The sequence below is a fragment of the Silene latifolia genome, chromosome Y (assembly GCF_048544455.1).
Source record: "Silene latifolia isolate original U9 population chromosome Y, ASM4854445v1, whole genome shotgun sequence".
In the NCBI taxonomy this organism is placed as follows: domain Eukaryota; kingdom Viridiplantae; phylum Streptophyta; class Magnoliopsida; order Caryophyllales; family Caryophyllaceae; genus Silene; species Silene latifolia.
This window is the reverse complement of record NC_133538.1, coordinates 269,985,147-270,006,057: the sequence shown is the minus strand read 5'-3', so window position 1 is coordinate 270,006,057 and position 20,911 is coordinate 269,985,147. Positions and strand designations below refer to the sequence as shown.

Genomic DNA, 20,911 nt, shown 5'->3' with positions numbered 1-20,911 from the left:
GTTTGATTCAGGGGAAACCCATTCGTTTGTGTCTAGGGGTCATGCCTTCTTTATGGGTTTGGGGGAGTATGAGTTGATAAAAGATAACGTGTTTATACCGTCTGGAGAGTGAGTATCTATTGTATAAAGGGGTGTCTATAGTGGTTGGGCAAGTGGATTTACCAGTTATCTTGTTTGAGTTTTCTATGGATGGATTTGAGGTCATAGTCGGGATAGATTAGTTGGGTAAGTATGGGGCCAAGATACACTATCGTCAAAAGAAAGTGTCTTTAAAGGGGGCTAAGGGAGTCAAGGTGTCATATAAGGGGTTTGTTGTAAAGCCCAAAATAAAGTTGATTGTAGTGATGACTTTAAAGTCATGTTTGAGGAAGAGGTGTCCCTTGATTCATTGCCATGTGAGGGATACTCGGGTAGAGGAGCCATCATCAGCAGAGATACCAGTGGTTAGTGAGTTCGGTGATATCTTTCGAGAGGAGATACCAGAGTTACCTCCTAAGAGGGACATTGACTTCAGTGTTGAAATTAAACCGGGGACGGGGCCTATATCTAAGGCCCCGTACCGTATGGGACCAAAGGAGTTAGAGGAGTTGAAGAAACAGATGAACGAGTTGCTAGATAAGGAATATATTCGACCTAGTGTATCGCCTACAGGTGCACAAGTTCTATTTGTGAAGAAAAAGGATGGTAGTATGAGGTTGTTCATCGATTACAGAGAGCTAAACCATGTTACCGTGAAGAACAGGTATCCTCTGCCGAAGATTGACGATCTTTTTGACCAGTTGAGTAGAGCTGGGGTGTTCTCCAAGATTGATCTGAGATCGGGTTATCACCAACTGAGGATTGCAGATGAGGATATTCCTAAGACAGACTTCCAATCGCAGTATGATCACTATGAGTATGTGGTGATGCCTTTCGGGTTGACTAATGCATCGGCAGTATTCATGGATCTCATGAACAAAATTTGCAGTCCGTTTCTGGATAGGTTTGTGGTGTTTTTCATTGATGACATCTTGGTCTATTCTAAGACTAAGGAAGAACACGAGGAGCATCTGAGGCTGGTATTGCAAACCCTGCAAGATAATCAGTTATATGAAAAGTTATCCAAGTGTGAGTTCTGGTGTGTTGGTGGATCCTAGTAAGATCGAGGCGGTGTCAAACTGGGAAGCACCAAAAAATGTTGCTGAGATCCAGAGTTTCTTGGGTTTAACTGGCTACTACAGGAGGTTCGTGAAGGATTTATCTAAGATCGCTAGACCCATGACTGCTTTGATGAAGAAAGAGACCAAATTTCGTTGGGATGAGAGTTATGAGACGGCGTTACAAACTTTAAAGGAGTGTTTGACTACAGCTCCCGTTATAGCCTTAGCTGACAAAGTGAGAACTTTGAGGTTTTTACCGACGTTTTGAAGAATGGGTTGGGTTGTGTTTTGATGCAAAATGGGAAGGTCATTGCCTATGCTTCATGGCAGTTAAAGTCGTATGAGGAAAATTATCCTACTCATGATTTTGAACTGGGTGCAGTTGTGTTTGCTTTAAAGATTTGGAGGCACTATCTGTACGGGATAATCTTTAAAGTGTTTTCAGATCATAAGAGTTTGAATTACATCTACACTCAGAAGGAGTTGAACATGCGTCAGAGACGGTGGATGGAGCTGATTGGGGACTATGATATGGAGATCATCTATCATGAGGGGAAGGCTAATGTGGTTGCAGATGCTTTGAGTAGGAAGAGTGTGCATTCTCTATGCACTACCATGTCACTGATGAAACTGAGGGATGAGATAACTAAGATGGGGATTCATATGATTCGCAGAGGAGAAGCCAACAGTGATTTGACTATCGAGCCTGAACTTTATGATGACATAAAAAGGAAACAGGAACTTGGTCACAATATTCAGGAGTGAAAGACAAGGGTAGGAGATGGTACAGTTTCGAGAATTTCTATCCATACTGATGGGAGTGTTCGCTTCGATGGGAGGTGGTGTGTGCCTAGTGACGTTGACTTGAATAAGTTGATCATGATGAAGGATCATTGCTCTCTTTATTCGGTACATTCGGGTGGTGACAAGCTCTATAAGGACTTGAATAAGACGTTTTGGTGGCCCGACATGAAGAAAGATGTCGTAGAGTTCGTGGCTAGGTGTTTGACTTTCCAGAGGGTAAAGGGAGAGCAACAGAGACCACAAGGTAAAATTCAGTCACTTGATGTACCGGAGTGGAAATGGGAATCGATTTCTATGGATTTTATCGTGGGGTTACCGAGGACTTAGCAGGGTAACAAAATGATTTGGGTTATCATCGACCGTTTGACAAAGTCATCTCATTTTCATCCAATGAAAGATACTAAGAGTAAGATTCAATTGGCTCTGGGATACAGAAAGCATGTGGTACGGTTACACGAGGTACCAAAGGATATAGTGTCGGATATAGATGTGAGATTTATATCACGGTTTTGGCAAGAGTTGCAGGAATTGATGGGGACTACCTTAAAGATGAGTACGGCATTTGATCCTGCGACTGATAGTCAAACTGAGAGAACTATCGAGACTTTGAAGGATATGTTGCGAGCCGGTGCGATGGAATTTGGTGGAAGTTGGGAGGATAGACTTGATCTGATAGAGTTTTCATACAACAGCAGCTATCACACGAGCAATGGGATGGCACCTTTTGAGGCGTTGTACGGGAGGAAGTGTAGGAGTCAGGTGTATTGGGATGATAGGGCTGAAGCTGTGGTTTTGGGACCACAAATGGTATAAGATATAGTTGAGCAAGTGCACTTGATTCGACAAAAGATGAAAGCAGCTCAAGATAGGCGAAAGTGTTATGCGGACTTGGATCGTAGAGACATTGAGTTTGCTGTGGGTGACAAGTTTCTCTTGAAAGTGTCAGTGTCACCTATGCGGGGTGTTATGAGGTTTGGCAACAAAGGGAAGTTGAGTCAGAAATTTATAGGTCCTTATGAGATTTTGGTTTGGGTAGGTGAAGCAGCTTTTTGGCTAGCTTTACCACCATCTCTTGATCGGGTGCACAGTGTGTTCCATGTGTCACAACTTCGAAAATATGTGAGTGATCCGTCACATGTGCTTGAAGTTGAGAATATCGAGTTGGATGTAGCTCTAACTTATGCGGAGGTACCAAAAGAGATATTGGATCGTAATGTTAGATATCTATATCTCATTACTTTACATATTCATATATGTTACATTTAATTTAGTCATAAAATTAAATACAAATCTTATGCATGCAAACATCAATAGTTAAGAGAAGAAATCGGTTCCTTACATTGAATGTTTCGGATATTTGGGCACTAGTAAGGTCACCTACCTTACTTATTTCTTGAGCTTTCCTTATGGATGAACAAGATTCATGTTTAAAATCTCTCCCAAAAGCATATACCCAAGGAAACTCGTAATAACCAATATTATTTAGATCTAGTAACAATATTAGTTTTACTTAAAATATGACACAAAATCATTTTGTTCTCTCGTGTATTTTGGTTTAGAGAGAATGGATGATGGAGTTTTTATTTCTCTAGGATTTTCACAAAAGATAGAGATGAACACATTTCTTACACTATAAAATGTTAGGTGAAAAAGAATGAATAATAGAGAAAACAATGTGGGTTGTCCTCAAGAGAAAACCGGTTGGGTGGGGGGCTTTATTGGGGAGCCTATGCATGCAATAGTTGCTTTCTCAAAAGCTATAGGGTTGCATGGCTAGTATGAGGTAGTAATCATAGTGTTTTCCACTTAAAATAAAAACACAATATACACCTTAAACCCTCCAATTTTTCGGCACTTATAAAATGGCAAGTCCATTTTATATTTTGTCATTTGTCTATTTTGTCACATGTAACATGTTACATGAAATGTCACAATGTAATGTATTTTTAACATATTAAAAATCAACACACTCATAAAATATGTCATTTACAAAATCGACTAGTAATTCGTAATTACTTGTACCAAAAGTGTTTCCGAATTATAAACTACAATGTTCTGTATTAATAATAATTTATTCATTCTCTTTCAATTGTTTCTGTAAACAATAATTTCATCTAAATAATAAAACAATTCGATTACTTAGACCATGTCTCATTTAATCATATTACAATAAGATACGTTAATTATACTCACAAAATCATCCGTCAATTTTAAGCAATTTAATTAAATTGTATCGGTATACGATTCATTAAATAATAAATTAAGAGTATTTCCCTATAGGTATGACCTAAGGGGATCAACTGATCACCACCGTCGCACGACAGTAATGTCAAACTCTAGTCAGCCAATCATTACTGATATGTGTGGACCAGTTGACTGTAAAAATATTACATCCCACATGTATTCTTAAAATGAGATTTAAACATGTGATCAAAGTGATTCGACAATTGTGATCGCATTATTGTCGGAGAACACATATTCCAACAATCTCCCACTTGTCCTCGACAAGTGTGCATCACCAATTCTGTTGTCCTATTACTATCTCCCACTCAATGCAAGGTGTCTTCCGGGTCGTACTTGCAAGTGATCATATCGAGAGTGGTTTCCTCCATATGGAGAATAACTGATTGACCGGATTTATCTATCATAGATACCTTCCGAGCGTGGCCACGCATTTCCAGTTCATTGCTCCTCGAGTGGCCCTGAGATATTGTTTTAAACCTGACAAAGGGGTGGACAATTCCTATCGCACTTATTCCCTTCGACTAGCCACAGCCATCATAACCCAAAATATGCCCATTTGACCCCATTTACGAAGGTCGTAGTAACACAAATCAAAGTTAATCTGAAATTGTGCCATCTTAGGCGAACAGTCTTTAGTCAAAAGAATTGACTCATTAGAATACTATAGTAGCTCTCGCCACGACCAGGCTATATAAATTTGCCAGAACTATATAAGCGGTCATAAGGCCCGACAAAGTGTTCCTAACAGTTTGCCTATGTGATCGACTAGTCATCTCACATGACTCTATGGCACTTGAACTTGCCATCAATCGCATCACACTCTAGTCACTTCGAGACGTCACCTCATACAAGTGACTATGGGCTAATACCATGTTAATCCGGGTTCACTTTAACGGGGTTCAATGTTGTCTCTACAACCCGTTTGGATGTAACAAAGTATAATAAAAGAGTTTTAAAGTAAAACTCGAACGACAAATGCGATTATCACATATGAATAGTCAATGCCTGATTACTATTTCATGTTCTATAATCTAATTTGATCTTGTATGTAGTTGTTCATTTCAATTCAATTGAAATGACATGACTCATCATGTTAAGCCTATGCGAAGGCTTTGGTTAGTAGGTTTTATCAACTTCTTGTACCTAACTCAACCTTACTACATACTCCTTTTCCTTTGTAATGTATACATTTGCATTGCAAAACTTTCTGAGTACGTGTCGAGATCCAATCAAGACATAGGCCCTCTAGCCTTAGAATAGCTCCCACTGTTTTCACAGTGTGCGGGCCTCATCCTTCTTGCACATCTCATAATTCCAAGTGTACTCAATTTCCGTTGTAAATATTTCTCATTGTTCTTTATTGCCTAGAACGATTCTAGAAAATCTACTTCTTAATTAACATAGCCATAATGGTATCTTAACCATCCTAATGTGTTTTGATTATGGCTTTGTCAGAAACCATGCGCAATCTCAATTGTCAATTGTCACTTGTGTAACACCCTTACACAAAATTGCATCAAAAAAACACTTTGCATTACATCCTTAATGCTTCTGCAAGCACTTAAGGGTAATCAATATGGCTACTTGGTAATTCTTACTTAAATTCGATTTTGAAACAATTCATCATACTCAAAGTATATGAAGTGTTATACATCATTACTTATTTAATTGATTCGGCAGCGGAAGCAAATGGAATCAATCAAATATGTTCAATTTTATTGAACTAGTCATGAATCTTATCAACATAAGACTTCTTATTTGACGCTAATATCATGTAGATTTATCTTCATAAATCCGGATATTAAAGATGTATTATAAAACTCCAAAAGTCTTAAATCATTCTCAATGATCAATATGTCATCCAAATATAAGACTAATTAAAATTTCCGTAACTCCCACTAAACTCAATGTATAAACACAACTTCTCGACTTATTGAGAAAAGATTTATCACATGATCAAAATGTTGATTCCAACTCATTGATGTCCTACTTAAGATTCTCTCTTAAGTTTCACATTATCTTAGGATTGCAAGAATCTATAAAACTCAAGACATGTATTGAATACATTCCTTCTAATTGAAGAAGTGGGTTTTAGATTCACTCGCAATGTATTTCATAATAATGAAACACAATCCCTAAGAAGAACAAAATAGACTTAAGAATTTCAAACAGTGCAAAACTCTTTGCCACCAATCTTGCTTTGAAATCTCTCTTTATTAGTGCAAAAACCCTTTGTCACTGATCAAGCCTTTTTATTTCGGATTTTCATGGTTCTAAGCCTTGTAGTGAGTTGTGACTTAAACACTGTTATGTAAGTCATATATTCATTACTTTCCAGAAGTAACTTGAATCAAACAATTTCTTTGTAAGTTGTAAGCTCTTTACTTTCTTAAAAGTAACATGAATTCATCATTTTCAACAAGTGACGAATTTAACCTCCTAGGTTTTAAGGAAACAACATCTTACACAAAACGTCTCATGTAGCCAAGAAAGACCAGTTTCTTGCGACATAACATTCTTTGTGGCAAGACATAACATTTTTTGTGGCTCTTAAATAATTTCTCCCACTCTGTCTTCTAGAAATAAACTTGTATTTTAGAAAGACAACTTCACGAGCCGCAAACCCGTCGTACTCGTGATTAATTGAAAGGAAAAATGAGCATTTGTTTCTTGTGAAAACTTACAAACATGGTACCCTACCATTTCATATCTCATATGAATCATTTTAGATTTAGGGGATAAATAATTTAGACAAAATGATAAAATCCCCAAAAGGATCAAGTAACTCAAAGTAACTTGATTGAAGTCTAAACCATATCGAATAACGTTTGATTTCTTATCCAACCACACATTATTCCATAATGCGTGCTAAGAGAGATTAACTTTTGGTCTTAAATCACATTTCTTTTGGCTTATATCAAAGTCTTCACTTTGATAATCCCATCACGACTAAATCGTGATTCTTTGAACACTTTGAACTTCTTCAAAGATTTCTCTATTTACCTTATTAAGTGAACACATTAGCGTCAACTTAAATCGTTGGTAAAAGAAAATGATCAACCTATTTTGGATCAATGATTTACAATCTCGATCTCCTTTTCAACCAAAAGGCACGAGACATCTTGCTTTGAATACAAGATGCGCATATACCATAAGATCTAATGGTTTCAAGAGTACTCGATAACTCTTTGCGTTCATCATTCCAAAATTTAAGGTTTAATCTTGGGTTACCAATTTTGAGTATTGCATCATCTTCATGATATATCATTCTAGTTTGGTTTAGAATATAATCACCTTGATAATGGGCTAGCCATACATCAAATCGTGGTGTATAGGGTCACAAAAGTGAAACCTCTTTTGTATCTTAACAAGTTTATATTCTTATTTAGATTTTATGTACTTAATAGTCACAATTAAGTACAACTCTAAACCCAAAAACTAGATTGAGTACACAATGACTCTATCTCTCAACATTATTGTTGCTAGTCGTCATATTCTAATCATCCTATGTATCAAACATAATGATGAAAACCACCACCGGTTTCTAATATTGACGAAGTAGTTTTAGGAAAATTTATGTCAATCAAATAAACAATTAAAGAAGAAGATCCCATTAGATGTCCCACAACTAACTTGTTGATTCTTCAATAATTTGGGGTTGTTTCCTTTCTTGTGTCCAACATTTAAGACAATGGAAACTTTATTGGTCGGGATTGATAGGTTTAGTATAGTCATTCTCAATAACTTTACTTTTAACATTACCTTGTATCAATTCCATTTACTTCTTGAACCTCGTCCTTTTGTTAACGGTTTAAGAGAATGCTCCCACTCATTTCAAAGAATCTTTACTTAGAGAAGCAAAGTTGAATCCATGAAGATTACTCTTCATTTGTTCGTTTTAGTCTTAAAACTTTCATTTGAAGTGGTTGCGTTATTTTGGTCAATTACGAATTCTGACAAATCTAATTACCAAAACAATTTATCATTTCAAGGTACTTAATTCAATTAAGTATATGAAAAACAATTCATTGTAAGTAGATATGTTAGTCAAGTATCAAAAACCTGTTTGATAATGAATAACTTTAATCTATACTCTTTACAAGAGATCCTTAGCAATTGTTCATTTGAGGTTTGAGAAGCAAATTCATATTTGTCTTTAGTTACGATGTTTTAATGGAGATTTGAATCAAAAATCTAAATGATATCGTATATAAATGGTAAAGAAATAGAACAATATGATAACGGAATAGTGAAAACTTTACATTTATCGTTTTATTAATACTTGTAAATAACAAGTAAAGCATTTACATAGTGACCTCTACCCAACTATGATAAATGATTCCGAGATCCAAATTCATATTAACTTGGGCACGGGGTAGCCGATGAAACCCTTATCAATATAACTCGGTGGATTAACTCTTTAATCGATTCTAATTTTAGAACTCTCGGTCGATAAAATTACATTAACAATTATCTTTAGCCCAAAACACATCAGACAAGGGGACGGGGTAGCCGATGAAACCCTTATCAATTACTTTTGTTGAGTTCAACCCAAATTTCGAATAAATGTGTCCATGATCCAAATTCACATTAACTTGGGCACGGGGTAGCCGATGAAACCCTCATCAACATGAATTCGGGGATTAGACATTTATCACCCACTTCACCAACGTAACAAGGTTTGTCTTACGGTAAAGCCGGCTCAACTCCCTTGCGAAACTGGTACTTCATGGTTTCTACTATTTGGCAAGGCTAAGTCTCAATTGTTTATTTTTAGCGAGAGGTCATGTCAATTTATTATCTGTCATGTTTTAAGTGAACTAAAGCGGTCAACTACGATAATTGTAATTGACACGGTCGATAAACTCGATTAATAAGACAATGCATGTTTAGTTATGGCGATTTAGCGATGCATGCAACATATAAATAAAATGCAAAGCATAAATTAAATCCTAGTATGGCTTTCCTAAAATAGAAAATCTAATTAACTATTACATATTCGGAAACCAACTCCATTGGTCCGTTGAACTTCGGTTTTGGTACGCATCTCGAGGTAACACCGTCTTTATGTATCGCCTTCTTGAGTGACACCGTCTTTAAGGAACTCCGAAATAAATAAATTACATAACAAATTACATAATTTCCTATTATACATTTGTAATTAAAATAAAATAAATCTATTAAATTACAAAACGGTGATACGAGATCACAATAAATTACAACCGAATCGATATTCCCATACATTGCAGGTAATACCAATTAAAAACTAAGGCCATACTAAGTAAAATTACATAATTCAAAATTACATAAAATAAAATTATGACAATCATAAATAAAATGCAGCATTATAATATGTATGAACATGCCCAATTTTATGCTAAATCGCCTTTAAGGAGCCAAAATCGTATATTAAACGGTTTTTACGGATTTGCGTGATTCAACCTTTTAAAATCACAATAAATTACATAAAATCATATTTATGCACAAGTTAATTACCCTAACCAACTTAGGACTCAAAATTTGTCTGCACTAACTTATGACAATAATTAACTTATATTTCTTAAAATTGTTCATTACTGGACTCAAAATTACAATAAAATGCTATAAACATCAAATAAATCACAAAAATTTCAAATAAATTTGAAATTTGAAATTTAAACTCATGAAAATTCTGGAAAAAAATACCATGACACTCATAATGTTCAAAAACTTAGGTTAAAAATTTCGAAAATTTATCGGGAAAAACATTGTTGCGGTTTATCGGATTTATTAAATATAATCATAAAAACATGAGAAAAATTTATATTTAACAACTTTTCAATTTTATATCTAAAATAGATAATAAAATGCAACATGTGACGTTTTTCCTTAGTCATGTAGTATGTTTTAGCAATTATTCACTAATTAAGTCACTATTTATGCTATTTTTCATCAAAAATTCATAAATCATGCATAAAGACTTCAATATAGCCTATTATTTTACAAACATCTTGTAACATTTCATGTGACAACATACTAAATTTATATGACCAGATTCAAAATTTATCTCATATTAACCTGTTTTTTATTTAAATTCGATTTTTATCATGAAAAATCCATATTTCGAGCATAAAAACTCAAAAAATTCTAAACCTTTCCAGATCATCTAAAAATAATATATGTGAAAACATATCCAAAAACCACTGGAAAATTCAAAGTTTAGCTAATTTTCGTCCAAAAATGACATTTTTATCATAAAAATCACATTTTAATGCCAATATTATATAAAATGAACAATAAAATCCATAAATTAAACCAAAATATCCTAAATAAATTTTAGGACCAGAAACTTTAACATGCATAATTAATTTCGTGATATATCATAATAACACAAATTTATAAGTTTTATATGTTAATCATATAACTCGAAAAAACTATAACCGATTTGCATGCAAACAACCTTGTGCTCTGGATACCGCTTGTTAGATATCTATATCTCATTACTTTACATATTCATATATGTTACATTTAATTTAGTCATAAAATTAAACACAAATCTTATGCATGAAAACATCAATAGTTAAGAGAAGAAATCGGTTCCTTACATTGCATGTTTCGGATATTTGGGCACTAGTAAGGTCACCTACCTTACTTAGTTCTTGAGCTTTGCTTATGGATGAACAAGATTCAAGTTTAGAATCTCTCTCAAAATCATATACCCAAGGAAACTCATAATAACCAATATTATTTAGATCTAGTAACAATATTAGTTTTACTAAAAATATGACACAAATATGACCTTAGGGGACGAGGCTTACGGGACGAATTATAGCGGAGCCATCCTAATTTTTCACCAAAATTGCGCGCCAATTGGAATATAGTGATAGAAGACGGGTCCATTTATCAACCGTGGTAGTATATTGTCGAAAAACACAAAGAAGACGGTTAAATAATTAAACCGGTCTTGAAAAAGGAAAAAGATGACGGGTATCTATTAAACCGTCTTATTTGTTATTCATAATTTAGATAATTATGATAGCAGGCGGCCATCAAACACAATACACATCAATTCGACAGTTCGACTACTAAACTTCTCAATCAAGCGATCACTCAAACCCTAGGTAATCGTCTACAGCACACTCATCGGCCACCAATCCAAACACCCATCGTACGTCCTCTTTCTGATTTACTCTTCTTATCTTTATTTCTCCTCAATTTAATGATGTACCCATTGATTTTTTCCATTTGATTTGAGTTTACTGCTCATTGATTTTGTTGGGTTTGCTTCTGCTGTCGTAATCTTGCTTTATTTTTGTATTAATCATTGATTTTGTTTCGGTTTACTACTCATTGAATTGTGGCTTTAGGGCAATTATAATTTCTACTGTCTAAGATGTAGTCAGCTTAGTATACTTTGAATTGTTAATATTTGACAGTAAAAAGACATGGATATATGTTGGATATTAATCATTGATTTTGTTTGGGTTTACTCCTCATTGAATTGTGGCTTTAGGGCAATTATAATTTCTACTGTCTAAGATGTAGTCAGCTTAGTATACTTTGAATTGTTAATATTTGACAGTAAAAAGACATGGAATTATGTTAGATATTAATCATTGCTTTTGTTTGGGTTTACTCCTCATTGAATTGTGGCTTTAGGGCATTACTATTTCTACTGTGTAAGATGAAGTCAGTGTAGTATACTTTAAATTGTTAATATTTGACAGTAAAAAGACATGGAATTATGCCGGATTTTGGGGTTTCGTAATGAGATATAAATAGTGATATAAGGTGTACGAAATACCCTTAACTATGGTAGTGTAAGGCATTAGGTTTGAAGGAAAGATGAATTGGATGTAGCCTTGTATTGAAATAGCTAGGAGGAAACAAATATATGAATCAATTAAATCAAAGGTTACACAAGCTGTTGGACGCCAAAAAAACCACTTAATTTAAGCTGTCTACGAATAGAACACGATTTGATTTCTGAAATCCCCTCAAGACATTTGAGTACAGGGCTAATTTAGAATGTTTGGCTAATTTCTGAAATCCCTCCAGTTTTTTGATAATCTACTATGTACCCCTTTTTTTCCAAAATTATCCGTTATACCCCTGAATTCTGTTTAATAGTCCAAACTGTGACCCATGTTGTATCTCCGTTAACTTTGTTGTTAAGTGTTAATCCAAAATTTTATTTGCCATCTTTTTCCTCAGAGAACTCATCCAAACTCCATAGTCTCTTCATTCATTCTTGTCACTATACTACCATAACCTTACTAATTTATTCTCTCTCCCCACCAAAAGATACACTCAAGTTTATTATTTGAAAGATCAATCCTTGCTTTTCATCTTCTAGATTAAGGTATGATTGAGCTCTTTTCTCCTGCTATTATTAGCATCATGATCGGTTTTTTTTCCTTTGATCGATTTTGTTCGTTGTATTATGTAGCAGTCGTTTACATTATTAAGATTTCAAAATTAACATCTTGTTTTGTTTTATTTGCTTCAAATCTTAAAAATAACTTTTTTTTATGAAATTTGAAATACCTTCATTAACCCAAGAATTTTCGATACCGCGTTCCTTGGGCACTGATTAAAAAGCGATTCTTAAATGGCAGCCATTGAATTGGGTTATTTGATCCCAATAATAAGCGGGCGACATTGTATAAGAAATAAGGAGACAAAGTGCGAAATTGTTAAAAAAAAAATTCAAAAATGACAATAAAAACACAATAGGAAGAAAGAGTAGTAAATGGGAGGCAGTAGCATTGTAGCAGCCTAGCAAGAAGTGTGGAAAATTTTTGAATGACAACATTCTTAATCATTTGAGCAAAATTGATATAAAGGAGTTGGTGAGTTGATAATAAATGTCAAAATTAGGAGTTAAGCATATAAGAAGGACCTAAAGTATCACAAAATATTGCTATAAGGACCTAAACTATTGTAAAGAAGCTATAAGTACCTCAACTAAAAGTCTCCGTTAACTGTTTTGATTTCCTTCTAGAGTCTGCATTATACTTCATACAAATACTACTCCTCGTATAACATACTCTACTTCAGTTCTATAATGATTTTTCATTCCACAATTTGTACCACATCAACCCAGTATGCTACCACCTAAACACAATGTCATAACTTGAAATTTGAATTGTCCATTATAATGAAGATGTATTTTGAGTGGTGGGTTATAATATTATGACCTAATGGAAAATGACCCAATATGTTAATTTAGGATCCGAGGACCCGGAAAGGTCATAGGAAAAACTGCATTTAATTAAACGGTTTGGGATTCGAGTCACTTTATAAGGTCAATATCGGGTAGGGTTCAGATTCGAGTCACTTTATCGGGTCGAGTCGGTTTTGATTTGTGGTCAGGTATGGCGGGTTCGAGTAGGGTCAGAGTAGCCAGCTCTACTAGCTCTACTGATGAAGGTCATACTCTTTCGCTTACTTATTTGTTAATTGTTCTTTTCCACTAATTTAATATGGGGCATGTGAGTTTTCTGTAAATAAATGTAAAACGAAGTAAAATAACTAATTAGATATATTTTGCCAAATTAAACGTTGTTTAGAAGAAACATGCCACTCTGCATGCATGATGCAAAAGGGCAACACATATATTTCATGTTTGTCTTCATTGTGCACTAGTCTATTTTTAACTGTCGTTCGAGTGTTTGTGAAGTCAAAGTATGTTATTTAGAATGACTTATCTTATAAACATGTCACACAAAATACCATCACTTTAATTTTTTAAATACATTTTCCTAAATCTCATTTTGTTAACTATTTTAATTTTTCAACTTTATGTGAAGTATGTGAATTCGTTTGGTCAAAAATTCTCATCAGTGTACGTAACAATATAGCATTGGGATATTTTGCATGAAAATAAGGGAGAGAATGAGTGTGGGTCAGTGGGGTCAACAAATTATGTGTATTTTAAATTGCTTAAAACTCCCAGCAATGAAAAGTAGTAGTAGTTAATTGACGGAAGTGGGAAAGTTAACGGAATGTAGTGATTGAGGTCCTTAAAACTTCACTGTTATAGTCTAAGTCCTTATTTCTATCTTTTATCATACTTAAGGTCCTTGGTGTATGCTTTACTCTCAAAATTAGGAGTCAAGATTTAAATATGCTATATCATCTATAAAATTGACGGAGTTAGTAGTCAAATTGACGGAAATCCAACATTAGGTCATAGTTTAGACAAAGTAATAGAGTTTAGGGGTATAGTATGAAATTTAGAAAAAGAAGGGGTACATCATAGAATAACAAAAAACTGGAGGGTACACAATAAAAAAACCGATACAAGTAAATGAAAAAATAAGAGGAATTAATTACCTAACCTACGATCAAGACCAAAGAAGTCAAGCTGACAAGCGAAGCGATCGACATCGGCAAAAGAAAGAGTAGCAGCGATGGCGGCGACCGGACAACAATAGCAGCAAGAGATAGCCGCAACTGGCAGCAGGCATAAGCGCACGGTAGCCTGACAACAGCGTTTAAATCATCCTCAAACAACCAATCCCTAGCCAAATTACAATAGTTAAGCACCAAACCGTTAAATTAAATCATCCTTACAATCATCCGAACAAAATTCTAAGCTTTAACAACAATCACCCGAACAAAATTCTTTGAGGTTTTTTGTAGTAGTGTTAGTAAATATATTTCTGAAATAGCTGGACTGGTGTATTGAATTATTAGTGCTAATTTTTTTTATTGTTGATTTCAAGGTGTTAAGGTTTTTTATGATGTTTTCTTGTTTCTACATCATTCTTGCTGCTGTTTTTTTGGGGTTTAGAGTGGCGTATAAAGACCTTGTTTTCTTAAGACTCCAGTACAGTATATTCCCCTTGACGATTTTTTAATGTCTTGTATGTACATGTTCTGATTATATACAGAATATGGGTCGTACATGGATGATTCGTGGTAAAAAAAAAGGCGACCTAGAATATGATGCCGGGTTAGCTGAATTTTATGACTTCGTAAGAAAGAATGTGAAAGACAAATCAAGTATGACGTGCCCTTGTGATATGTGTCGGAATATTAGGTATATGAGTTTTGAAGATGTGAGAATACATTTAGAAAAGACAAATTTTAATCCGAAGTATAGCCGTTGGATTTTCCACGGAGAATCAAAAATTATAGACATAATGGAAGAAAATGTAGATGTCCAATTTGGGGAGATTCAGAGAGAAACGTGGTTAAGTGATGATGAAGATCCCGATGAGTCTAATTCAACGCTAGAAGGTTCAGGTTGTGATATGAATTTTGAGTTGGGTGATGGGCGTGATGATATATCGGATAAATCGTGGGGAGATGTGTTCAGAGGAGATGAACAAGAAGGCAGTATTTATGAAAATTTCGATGAAGATATCCTAGATGAAACTGATGAAGATCCTGATGAAACTGATTTGGAGGATACAAGTGTTGTATTGGATAAATTGAAAGATTCCAAAATGCCTTTGTATAGTAGTTGTAAGCATAGTAAATTGGCAGCTATTGTTAAACTTTATAATTTAAAAGCAACAAATGGGTGGAGTGACAAGAGTTTCACAGACCTCTTGGAATTATTAAATGACATGCTTCCCAAAGATAATGTACTTCCTAATCGTACATATGAGGCAAAGAAGATACTTAGGGGAATTGGCATGAAATATGAAAAGATCCACGCATGTCCCAATGATTGCATATTATATCGCAAAGATTATGCTAATCTCACTAGTTGTCCAGTTTTTAAAGAATGGCGATACAAAAAGAAGGAGGGGATCCCAGCTAAAGTTTTGTGGTACTTTCCAATAATTCCTAGGTTGATACGATTATTTGCGAATAAAGAAGATGCAAAATTGCTCACATGGCATAGAACATCAAAAGCAAATGATGGGAAGTTGAGACACCCAGCTGATGCGATAGATTGGAAATTTATTGATGAAAAATATCCCGAGTTTGGCAAAGAATACAGAAATCTTCGCCTTGCACTCTCCACTGACGGGATGAATCCCTTTGGAAATTTGAGTAGTCAACATAGTACTTGGCCGGTGTTTTTAGCTATTTACAATTTGCCTCCCTATCTTTGCATGAAACGAAAGTATTTGATGTTGTCTTTATTGATTTCTGGTCCTAAAGAGCCGGGTAATGACATAGATGTTTACTTGGAGCCTCTTCTCGACGATTTGAGATTACTATGGGATAAGGGAATACAAGTCTTTGATGCCTACCAGAATAGTTATTTCAAATTGAAAGTAATGTTACTATGTACTATTTCTGACTTTCCTGCGTACAGTAATCTATGTGGGCACACTGTTCACGGGAAAGAGGCTTGCCCCTTGTGCGGAGAAGATGTTGATTCTTGTTATTTGAAGTTTTCTCGTAAACAAGCGTACACGGGATACCGTAGGTTCTTGGACCATGATCATTCATATCGTAGGCAACAAAAGGTGTTCAATGGAAAACCTGACCATCGACCCCCTCCTAAGATATTAACCGGTCATGAAGTATATCAACGAGTGAAAGATATAAAGATAACTTACGGGAAGAAGGGTTCTAAATTAGCGTCTAGTGGATATAAGAAGATGTCTCCTTTTTTTGAGAAACTTCCATATTGGCGTGACCTTTCTATAAGACATTGCTTAGATGTTATGCATATTTATAAAAATGTCTGTGATAATATAATCAACACTCTTCTCAATGTTCCGAATAAGTCAAAAGATAACACAGCAGCTAGGAAAGATATGGTGGATATGAAAATTAGACCCGAATTGGCACCACAAGAGAAAGGAACACGATCTTATTTGCCTCCGGCCGCTCATACACTCTCAAGAAAGGAGAAAATAGAATTTTGTGAGTGTTTGCGTGGTGTTAAAGTTCCAGAGGGATATTCATCCAATATCAGCACCCTTGTATTAATGAAAGATCTAAGACTTATTGGTTTAAACTCTCATGATTGTCATACTTTGATGCAGCAATTACTAGTAGTGGCTATACGGTCCATTTTACCTAAAAAGGTTCAATATGCCATCACTAGGTTTTGCTTTTTCTTCAATGCCATATGCAATAAAGTGTTAGATCCCACTGAGTTAGAGTCTTTGCAATAACTAATTGTCACTTATCTTTGTCAATTGGAAATGTACTTTCCTCCTTCATTTTTCACAATAATGGTGCATTTAACTGTACACTTGGTTAGAGAAATCAAATATCTTGGTCCATTTTATCTAAGGTATCAATATCCTTTTGAAAGATTGATGAAAGTGTACAAGGACTATACATCCAATAAATATCGTCCTAAAGGGTGTATCGCTGAGCGTGCAATCACGGATGAAGCACTTTCTTATTGTTATACACACTTATCAAATTCCGAGTTAATTGGGGTTCCTAAGAATAGACATAGTGAGTGGATGATGGGAAAAGGTCTTAGGGGTCATGTTCGTCAAGATATGATAACTGAGAAGTGGCATATAGCACATACATATGTTCTTCATAACGAGGATGAGGTACAACCATACATTGAGGAACACATGGCGTCGTTGAGGGAGAAGCATCGAAATAAAACTGAGAAGTGGATTGCAAGTGAGCACAACAAGACTTTTAGAGTTTGGTTCAAGGGTCGAGTGATATAAGACTTGCAACAATATTCTGATTGTATTTCTTCCAGATTACGAAGACTTTGTTTCGGGCCAAAGACTTTTGCATCGTCTTATAGTGGTTATGCCTTAAAGGATGCACCTTTTACACTCGTGAGCAAGATGACATGAGCATGATGCAAAATAGTGGGGTTTGTGTAGAGGCAGAAACAATGCATTTCGCTAGTTCAAAAGATAAAAATCCTGTTTTAAGTAAAATGCATTATTATGGATTTATTGAAGAGAATTGGGAGTTAGATTACACAGATTTTGTACTACCTATATTTGGATGCAAGTGGATTGATAATAATAATGGCATTCGCAAGGATGAATTAGGATTCACGCTGGTAAATCTTGGTAAATTTGGTCATAAGGAAGATCCCTTTATAATAGGGACACAAGCGAAACAAGTGTTTTATGTCACTGACCCGTCGGATAAAAAGTGGTCAGTTGCTCTATCTGTAAGGTGTAAGCCCACACTGGATAGTTGCAATGACGATGTGGTATTTGAGGGCTTTGATCCTCAGGTATCACGGTTAGATGATACGGATATAGTTGGCCCTTCTAGTTTATACACGCGTGATGATCACGATGAAGGGATATGGATCATTAGTGAGTCTAATTCAAAGAAACGACATCGCAGTTCTGATGCATGATTAAGTACAATTTATTATTATTTTTATTACAGGCTTTTATTTTGTTTTATTATATACAGCATGTACTACCATTTATTTAAGGATTATTTCATGGTAATAATTCAAAGTAAGTCGTCCCACATATGACCTGATACAACCCGTTGCCCAACAGGTCAGTATGTGGGTCAACTTCTATTTTTCAGCTTCCTTCTTCATTGTCATTCTTCATACCAAACACCATCATTCTAATTAGGAAACTCGCAGGGGTTGAAGGGGAAATTAATTTAGGGGTTGTGATTATGATTAATTAGGGGTTGAAGAGGAAATTAATTTAGGGTAAATTAATTTAGAGAGATAAATATGCAGTAGAGCACTGAGTTTGGCAAATATGATAATGTAAAGCTTGAATCCAGGCATCTACCCAAACTTGATTCTGTTGCAGCCAAATATGATAATGTAAAGCTTGAATCCAGGCAACGGTAACCTTCTTCTTGACTTTAGCCCAAGGTTTTGATTGGACCCAACTCAGTAGCTGAACCTCTGGCTGATAAATATGCAGTACAACACTGAGTTTCTGCAGAAGCAATTTAGCGTACTGGCATTGCTGAAACAAATGCATATGAGTTTCAGGTGTTGTACCACAAACCAGACACAAATCATCAGAGCTTATGCCTAACTGAAACCCTTTATTTAATTTAATATTTTAATGCGATTTTGATTTATTATATTCAGGTTGCGTGATGGCCCCGCAAAGACGAAAACGAAGTCGGAAGAACCCCTCTGATGGTGAGGCAAGCAGAAAGAAGAGGAGATATGGTCACAGGGGCCGAACAGTGTTAGATATGGTCGCAAAAGCTTTTAAAGAGAAAAAACCAATTGAACTTGAGTGGGATAAAGAAGATAATTTGCCTACAGGAAAATACGCGTCTAAGTTTAGTTCATGGATTGGTGTGACTGTTCGGGGGCATGTTAGTTGCGCATTGGACAATTGGGAGCAAGTGGATAAACTGACCTTAGATCTTATGTTGGGTGAACTCACGGTATATTTTATTTAGGTGCCTCTAAATTTTGTATACATTGACTGCTCGGGGGTATGTTAGCTACTGTAAGATTAGTGAGATCAATAGATTTGAGTACCATAAGATTTGAATCATATGAGTTCTATGTTTGTATACAGCTATATATATACATACATATCCTTGTAGTCTTCATCAATTGACCTCTAACTTGCAAGCTAGCTCCTTAAGATTAGATTAATGTTAGTCTTCAAAAATAGCGCCGAATTATGTTATAAATTCTATGTGTTCAAATGCATTTGTTGGAAGTTCTGTGTATGTTTTATTAATGGTGATACATTGAAATTCTGTGTATCTTCATCATCATTAACCCACTGAAAAGGCTCCCACTCAAGATGGATTAAGGGCACAAGACGTGCCCAACCTTTCTCTTGCAATTATTGATTATGTTTCCAAATACCTATAACAGAATACTGTATATGCAATTAGTCCTTTATTCTAAATCTTAATCCAGTATAAATAAATGTTTATTACACCATTTTGCCTTCATTTCAATGATGTGCTCATAGTGAATCTTACAGACACCAAATCAAGAGCTGCTGAATATCGTTTGTTGTATATTTTAGGGTGCGTTCAATGTCATTGAAGAGCGTCATGATTGGTGTCTCCAAAAGTTGGGTGAGTTGTGGAGAAAATGGAAGTGTACCATGCATCGTAAGTGGATGTATGATGAGACTGGAGCTGTCCAAATGACACCACCATCCTTGTATAAGCAAATAACTCAAGATCAGTGGAACGCGTTTGTGGCATCTCACGGTACTGAAGAATTTAAGGTAATATTTTCATCTTTTTTTCTCTTATACACATTAATTATTTTATGATAATATAGTATCTCAAACAATTTTCTTCTTGTATACTTCGTACTTTTTAATAAGGCAATAAGTAAAAAGAACAAGGAGAATGCTGGTAGAAGAAGAGGGATATACTATGGCTCTCGAGCAGGATATCGAGGGATTCGAGTTAAAGTCGTAAGTTGTTTGTATTTATTTGATATTATACTTGACTTGCAAGTTAAAAGCAAGCGTTAACTTTCATGAACACTATTGTTTTTGTTAGAAAAAAGATTTAGCTGCCAAGGGAAAACAAGTGGAAAAAGTTGATCGATATTTAACTTGGCTAAGGGGTCACAAGTCTGACAAAGGGGATATGACTGATTATGTTAAGGAAGTCGCTTTGAAAATTGTAAGTTCAAGATATCTGTAATTTAGCATCTTAGCTTTTTTATGTTAAGGACATACTTTTCTTTGCTGCTGGTTTTAGTTTTTATCGCTTTTTCGAGGGCGTAAAGTGCGCTTTTTTGCTGCTGAAATCGTCTTTGTGCTGTTTAGTTTTTTATCGCTGTTTCGCTGCGGTTTTTATGGCTCATTAGCTACTGTTTCTTGTTTTGTAGGAAGCAATAGAAAAGGATGTTGAGGCTG

The 20,911-nt window shown here is 35.2% G+C and overlaps 1 protein-coding gene across 1 annotated transcript; it reads left to right on the top strand.

The window, feature by feature from the left end:
- Nucleotides 1–2,792: 2,792 nt before the first annotated feature.
- LOC141630647 (uncharacterized) lies at nt 2,793–17,257 on the top strand. Its single transcript, XM_074443426.1, has 3 exons — nt 2,793–2,914; nt 3,032–3,158; nt 15,065–17,257. Exons 1-3 carry the CDS (start codon nt 2,793–2,795, stop codon nt 17,255–17,257), a joined length of 2,442 nt encoding a protein of 813 aa, XP_074299527.1.
- The last annotated feature ends 3,654 nt before the right edge of the window (nt 17,258–20,911 follow it).

Excerpts from the sequence above, each read along its gene's own strand:
- LOC141630647 (XM_074443426.1), top strand. The coding sequence starts at position 2,793 with ATGAAAGCAGCTCAAGATAGGCGAAAGTGTTATGCGGACTTGGATCGT. Across the intron at positions 2,915-3,031 it reads CCTATGCGGGGTGTTATGAG|TGTGTTCCATGTGTCACAAC; the intron begins GTTTGGCAACAA and ends TCGGGTGCACAG. Across the intron at positions 3,159-15,064 it reads AAGAGATATTGGATCGTAAT|AATATGGGTCGTACATGGAT; the intron begins GTTAGATATCTA and ends GATTATATACAG.